The 4,168-nt window shown below is 58.2% G+C and overlaps 1 protein-coding gene across 1 annotated transcript; it reads left to right on the top strand.

Moving 5' to 3' along the window:
* Positions 1-297: 297 nt before the first annotated feature.
* On the top strand, positions 298-2,451 carry VDBG_07408 (conserved hypothetical protein; the record flags this gene model as incomplete). The annotated part of the gene is made up of 2 exons (XM_003002791.1): positions 298-1,271; positions 1,554-2,451. 2 exons carry the CDS (start codon positions 298-300, stop codon positions 2,449-2,451), a joined length of 1,872 nt encoding a protein of 623 aa, XP_003002837.1.
* Between the last annotated feature and the right edge of the window lie 1,717 nt (positions 2,452-4,168).

Genomic DNA, 4,168 nt, shown 5'->3' with positions numbered 1-4,168 from the left:
CATCAAAGCTCCGGATCCTGACAAACCGGCGCAGGGCTAAGTTCTGCCCTAGTAGTGCTACGACGAGAGATTCGAGTGCCGTACGCACGTTTCGACATACATAGCAACAGCTTCTGGGCTCGAGCTATGGCGGCGAGTACATTCTTGTGACGGCCTGACTCACCGGACGACATGGGAAACTACGTGCTATAGTACCCAGGCGTGGCCTTCACCTTTCGACTCGCGCAGTCGGCGTACTCACCCAACAAGGACGTTGTCTCTCTCCTCTCGTCCTCCGCCGCCCAGATAGCGACGTCTATGGCTGTCTTCGCCGGTGACTCGTGGTCACAGGCGCGAGAGAACATCTGGAGCGAGATCCTCCCCAGCATCAAAACAGTACCTGTTCTTCCAAGGGGGAAGGACGTGATACCCGATGAGATATCACTCGTCAAGATACACGGGGCTGGAAAGATTCAACTGTTCCGGAAGTGGACGGGTGCATCCTTCTGGGTCAGGCTCGGCGAGACGACGCCTCAGGAGCTCGTGGCCGAGCTGGGACCCCCGAATGCGACATACCGCAAAAACGACCAGAGAATGACCATTCACAAGATCCGCACCGCAAGTCACAGCCGCACGCGCGCCAACGGGACGGATACTACGCGCCCTGACGAGCTGACTGACACAGATCAGTCGTCGGCGCACACGGGCTCCGATGACTCCAACGACGAAGTTATTGAAGACGATGCCGTGGGCCGCGTAGGTGGCGAGTGTTTTTACAACTATTTCTACCTCGGGTTCGATGTCCTCGTTTCGACACCTAGTCCGCCATCACAGCCTCCCCCAACCACTGACACGACGACACTGCCACCGAGCAGCACGGCAATCACCGAGTCCCCAGACCGGCTCGTAGCGACAAAGTTGGTGCTTCACGGAAACGTGCCGGGTTCCTACGAGTTCAACCGTCATCGGAGGTGTCGGTGGGAGATTAGCTATCTTGAGGATGACGCTGCTGGTACAATAACAGCCAACTCAGAGGCCAGGTTCACGGACATCGAAGAGAGACTGCACGAAGCGTGGAAGGGCCTACTACCAAGCGGAGATGGGACGCAGAGGCAACGGGGCATGGTATTGAACCGTGGATGGGGCGATAGCCCCGGAAGCAGCGTCGAGTTTCTCGGTGGCTGGGAAGACAGCGGCGGCCATGGTGGCGTGCAGAAGCTGGACGGCGGTGATGATTCGACCACGACGCTTTATGGTTTCCCAGGGCTCGTGTTTGAAGTTCTCAAGAACGGGTTGGTTAACACCTTGACGGTATTCTAGGCATGGTTCTTTTTTGTTTCTACGCAAGGTTGCGAAAGGCGTTGAACAAGGCAGGCGTATGATCATGGTCCCCTTTGGGGGGGGCAGAGGGGTGGCAAATGGGTCAGGCGCTGTAGAGTTCTCTTGTTGATAGTAATGCTGCAATTATTGACTATTGATTCTTTACAACCAAACTCGATTCGCCATCTCGTCAGAAGTGATATGGCACATAGAGAGCAGCCTATCTGACTTCTGGTACTGAACACACGCTTCAGCCGCATGCACTGTGTACGGGCTGTTCAGGTATTTAGCCACACTGTATCATGGTCCATCGCTAGTGGGCATGTTCAACGAGCATCATCACCATCTTCGCTACCTACCGTACTCAACCATGCGCCCCACGGCGCCCGTCACGCTGCCTGCCGATACCTCGCCATGGGCACTCCCGAATTCGATCGGTTCTTTGACCTTCCCCCTGAGATTCGCGAGGAGATCATTTCCTACCTCACCGCCGCCCCAGATCTCATACCCCTCAACCCTCTGACGCCTTTCACCCCCTTCCCTCACGATCTCTTCCTCTCTCACCCCCTCCTCCATGCGACGGCCTCGTTGCTCTACTACACCTCCAACACGTTCATCCTGGACCTGACAGCCCACGCCCGCGCCGCCACCGAACGCGCCCTCGCCGACCCCTACCACAACATCCTCCTGACCCCCTCCGCCCGCCGCCGCATCCGCCACCTCACATTCCGCCCCGCCCGCCTCGGCACAGCCTTCACGGCCCTCGTGCTGCCGGCCCTGATAGACATGATCCTCGCCGGCAGCCTCCGCCACCTGACGGTCCTGATGCCCGTCCGCCGGCACCGCGGCCCCGTAGCCCCGAACCGTCCCGCCCCGCCACCGACGCAGACCGAGCGCGCCGAGGATGCCGCCTTTGCGTCGTCGCCTGCCTTCCGCGCCCTGCTGCGCCTGCTCGCCGACCCGGACCTCGAGACGGCGCGGCTAACGGTCCTGGCCGCGCACAGGCCGCTATGGTGCGCGTACCATGACGAGGGGGCCGCGTGCTGCTACGCCGGGCGCGGCCGCGGCGTGGCTGACGTGGACTGGCGGGCTCTGGCGGCCGAGTGCGCGGGCGAGGACCCGGAGCTGCACATTGCACGGGTTGGGAGATGAAGTCTCTTTTCTGGCGTCGGCGGTGATCAGATCTTCGCACGGCGCAACATCTCGGGCTCTTGCTTGTCACTCAGACTGTGATCCTGCGGCAAGCTGATGTCATCTGCAGCCAATCCCCCATCACAATCCCTATACACAGTGCCTGCAGCTACATTGTCTGCCAGAGAGCAAGCTAGTATGAACGCTTTCCGAAGCACGAAACTCGCTCTCACTCACAAAGAGTCGTCAGCATCATGCAAGCCGACACTCACACGTGAGAAGCGCAGAGTCAAGATGATTTCGCAGCGGAAAACAAACATGCACCATTCGCAATCCTGTCCATAGGGGAAAGCCGCTTTGGTCCGTCCGACCTTCGCTATTCTTATCCTGAAGCTCTCCCTATCACCGTGACAAGGCCGCGTTCCAGAAAGCAAAGCGAGCCAAGCGGGACAGACCAAAAAAAAAAAAAAAAAGATCAGATGGCACCGCCAAACGAGCCGCACGAACCACACACTTCTCCTATCCCCCTAAATATAGGTAGGTAGCCAGGCAAGCGCATCAACGCTCGTTTTAAGCTTGTTTCCCACACCATGACCCATCACCAGACGAAACAAAACATCCCACCCACCAGCCCGGCCGGGCCCCCAATCCTCACCACTCCGCCATGACCTCGTCGCCGCAAACACCGAATGCCCCCCCCCCCCTCCCCTTACAAAGTACGGCATGGGAATTAGTAACAGGGCAGAAAACAAGCCACCCGCTCGCTCTACAGCCGTCCCGCCCCGCGCTTCCCGTCCGTGCCACACACGCCCCCTCCTTTGTCCACCTTGCCAGCAAAGCGTACGCATGTGTGTATGTGTGTGCAACCAGAGACCGATTGCTGAGAAGTTGACCGATTTCCATGACTAGCTCGATTCGCAAAGCAGACACGCACAGTCGTCCTTCCCACCCAGACCCCCACAGCTCATCAATGCCGTGGCACATTGTCACGGGCACTGATGGTCTTCCCCCTCCGTGACCCCCCATTCCTCACAATTTAGACTTAGACTCATCTCACACGCGTGAAGACATGCCGTCTCATCCCGTCCCTCGGCACATTCACCGCCACGATCGACACTACCGCAGCTTCTTCCGCCGCCCTCGTCATCAGGCATGCTGCTGAACCCAGCCAAGGCCTGCCTGGCACGGCACCTGATTGACATTCGGGCCAAACAGAGCCTGTCGACGACGGGCATATTTCACATGCCAAGAGGCCAGGAAAGAGACAGTGAGGGAGGCGACAAAACCAACACGGCCAGGCCGGCATGATTAGGTTGATGCGCAAGCAAAGTCAAAACTTCATGTCGTCATTTGTGTGTTCTGTGAGGCTTCCAAGTTGTTATCGTTTTCTGAAGTACCGACCGTCCAAAGATTTGACAGGCAAACAAAAAGAAATATCCCATTCTAGCGCTGACTCCCCAAGCTCCCGTCGTAGGTTCCACCAGATAAACCCGAAACCCATGAAAGACAAAAACATGCTCGCTGCCTGCATTCCCGTTTCCCCGCATCCACATGTCAGCCTCGCCCTCAGATGCCCTGCATCATCAGCCGTTGTCATGCAACGGGCGCTTGTCATGATCCAGCATGGTAACGAATGTCCCTGCTGACAAGAGCGACGATTTACTCGCGGTCATCAGGGTGCTCGCCGTAGTGCGACGGGGCCAGGCGCAGGAACTGCAGGCGGCGGAGTTCGAGGAAT

The sequence above is a fragment of the Verticillium alfalfae genome, genomic scaffold, assembly GCF_000150825.1.
Source record: "Verticillium alfalfae VaMs.102 supercont1.9 genomic scaffold, whole genome shotgun sequence".
NCBI lineage: Eukaryota > Fungi > Ascomycota > Sordariomycetes > Glomerellales > Plectosphaerellaceae > Verticillium > Verticillium alfalfae.
This window is presented reverse-complemented; position numbering and strand designations above follow the sequence as displayed.